We start from the raw sequence: 2,656 nt of genomic DNA, 5'->3' as shown, positions 1-2,656 counted from the left end.
TGAAATGATACATAAGGTACTTCGAAGACGACCCGACTTTTGCGTGTATCATTTATATGATACACGCGGAGGGCTGACCTTAATCGCCTTTGCGAGAAAGAGTACTCGCCAAAGGGTGAAGGATTTTTTGGAAGAAGTTGTGAAACCGTAACGGCTTTGCAAAGGTCACCTTTCTAGTTGATGATTATTTTATACTTATGTTTAAATCATGTGATTTCTGTATCCCACGTACTCATGCATGGTGTCCTATCAGCCTATATGGGCTGGGCGACAATATTTATACACTTCTATGCACTCCGAAGAAGCCTGACTTTTACCTGTATGATTGCAATTATTTACACGGGAGACGATTTTGCAACGATTGAGATTTTCAAAGTCGGACTGTCTTCATGCTGTCTAACAACAATTTTGGTTAAAATTAGGTAATTTTCGGGGCGCAATGTGATTCAGGTGAAAGTCGTGTTGTCGTCGACGTGTTTGCAACGATACAGGCAAAATGTATCGGCTATCGAATGATTGCTAGCGTACTCGTTTTTACACATGTGCATACATGTCAGTGGCTCGTTCAGTTGAAGCAAAAGAGCCATATATATAAATCTTGAGCATTCTTTCCCGAAAGGGTGAGTATTGCGCAGTACACTGCCCTTGGCTTGGCAGCGGCCCTTCGCCGGGTAATGACATCGCTGGACGTGACCCGGAAACAGATGCAACCAGATACCGCGAAACCCCCATAGGGTGCGTATTTTGACGGAAATCCAATGGCGGAAACCTCCCCGAAAAATGGAAATGAGTCAATTTTGACGCTACAAAGCTCGTTTATGTGTACAAGTGTGATCTTCAAGTAAACTTTCCGAGGTTCCCTGACTTGTAAGGATTACAACGACATATATTTTAGCCTGGCTTTCCCGATTCTGACTGCGCTATGATAAATTCTGTGAACCATGCTAAGGACTCATTTCGGCGGTTAACAGGTGTTCCCACCAGAGGCGGTGAAGCTCTTCCTAGAACGGACACATTATTTGACTATTTACTACTCTTTAAGTTGCTGACACGTACAATTTGGTATTGCATTTAAATAAAGAAATATCACCCCGTACTCCATGACCAAATGAAGTCACATTGAAATCACATTGCGTTCAGACGCAAATCGCGATGCGGGAAAACCGATTCGAAACCACCTATAGAAGTGGTTTGGGATCGAGGCGCTTTCAATGTGATTTGGAGCGTTCAGATGGAGCCACTTGAAACCGGGTTCGGGGTAAACCACATGTAAAGCGCCTTGGGTGACTTCACATAACATGACACGGCCTAAGAGTCGCCATCGAACATAAAGATAATCAACAAATGTGTAATACTTCATAAAAATAACAAATAGATATATGCAATCCAAACAATACAAAGCAGACAAATCTGTTATGATTTAACGCAGCATGTAATGCAAATTACTTATTTCGTGCTTGTTCCCTCTCTAGCCAAATGTGGCCGCTTTCTCATGTGTTTCTCGCTGTACTCAAACACAAAGAAAGTGTTTGACACCCACCAGCGTCCTGGTGAACTCCCGGCGCTTCATGGTATCCGTGTCTTGAGTTGTCTATGGATCATTTATGGCCACGTGGACATGGTCGCTCAGTTTGGTAAGTATTTCACAGTCTTTCGTAGAACTGAAGTTGAACAAAAGTTGATCAGGACATAGTTGCTCTAGGTGGTACATGTAGTTTGTTAAGGCAAGTCAAGCTTCAGGACTGACATTTGATGCTGTAAAACCAGCATTTGTATTGATAGAAAACATTTGCAGGCAAACGGCAATGTCCAATGGGCCATATATAGCGGCCATCTACAGTTCTTTTGGATAGATAATGAATAGATATGAAAGTACGTGAAATGAAGTAGATTCTATAGGAGAGACATTTCCGAACGTGACAAAGTTTCCCTTCAGCCAACAGGGCGGAATTCGAGGCTCGACGTCGGGAATGGTGGTTCTTTGTCCTCGACTGCTTCGATATGGCAGTAGACACGTTCCTCGTTCTCAGGTTGTGCAGCTAAAGCCTGTTTAAAACATTACTGAATATCATGAAGCTCGGTTTATGGAGGTATTGTTTTTGGCGTGTCTGTATGTATGTATGTATGTATGTATGTCCGTGTGTGTTTCCGCAGCTTTGTGGTCAGCATAACTTCAGAACGCCTTTATGGATTATGATGATATTTGGTATGTTGGTAAGTCTTAGGAAGACAAACGTCAAGGTCAAATATGGGCCTCCTGGTGGATGACCTTGGTACTGCAGCATAACTTCCGGTTTTTGTATCTTTTGTCCTGAACATGCTATGGTCTTGATGTTTTGGTGACAGAATGCTTTTCATGTCAGGAATAATAAGTGTGAGTTTAGTCCCCCTAGCAGCTTGTTCTGGAACTGCAGGGCACTTTCTGGCGAAATGTTTAAAAACCAATAAATCCAGATAGGAACAACATATTTTCATAATTTTTGGTGTGTAGGTAGCTGAGAGAGAGATGTACATGATTAAATGCAAATTATGCAAAGGAGGACTTTATTTGCATAATTAATGAGGAAATTCTATAATTACAGTGTTTTACATTATACTACTTTAATACATGTAATGTATGTAACCTATGGCAGGCAGAACATCAACAGATACTAAT

At 41.7% G+C, this 2,656-nt stretch overlaps 1 protein-coding gene across 1 annotated transcript in view; it reads left to right on the top strand.

The window, feature by feature from the left end:
• Nucleotides 1-1,618: 1,618 nt before the first annotated feature.
• The window catches only part of LOC109463007 (nose resistant to fluoxetine protein 6-like), an 8,870-nt gene continuing 7,832 nt past the window's right edge, over nt 1,619-2,656 (top strand). Inside the window, exon 1 of the mRNA XM_019759654.1 lies at nt 1,619-1,634. Within this exon, the coding sequence (XP_019615213.1) occupies nt 1,619-1,634 (16 nt within the window). The remainder of the gene's footprint in view (nt 1,635-2,656) is intronic.

This window comes from Branchiostoma belcheri, unplaced genomic scaffold (genome assembly GCF_001625305.1).
Source record: "Branchiostoma belcheri isolate BF01 breed outbred unplaced genomic scaffold, Haploidv18h27 scaffold121, whole genome shotgun sequence".
Classification (NCBI taxonomy): Eukaryota; Metazoa; Chordata; class Leptocardii; order Amphioxiformes; family Branchiostomatidae; genus Branchiostoma; species Branchiostoma belcheri.
The sequence above is the reverse complement of the archived record's forward strand: the minus strand, read 5'-3'. Positions and strand labels throughout refer to the sequence as shown.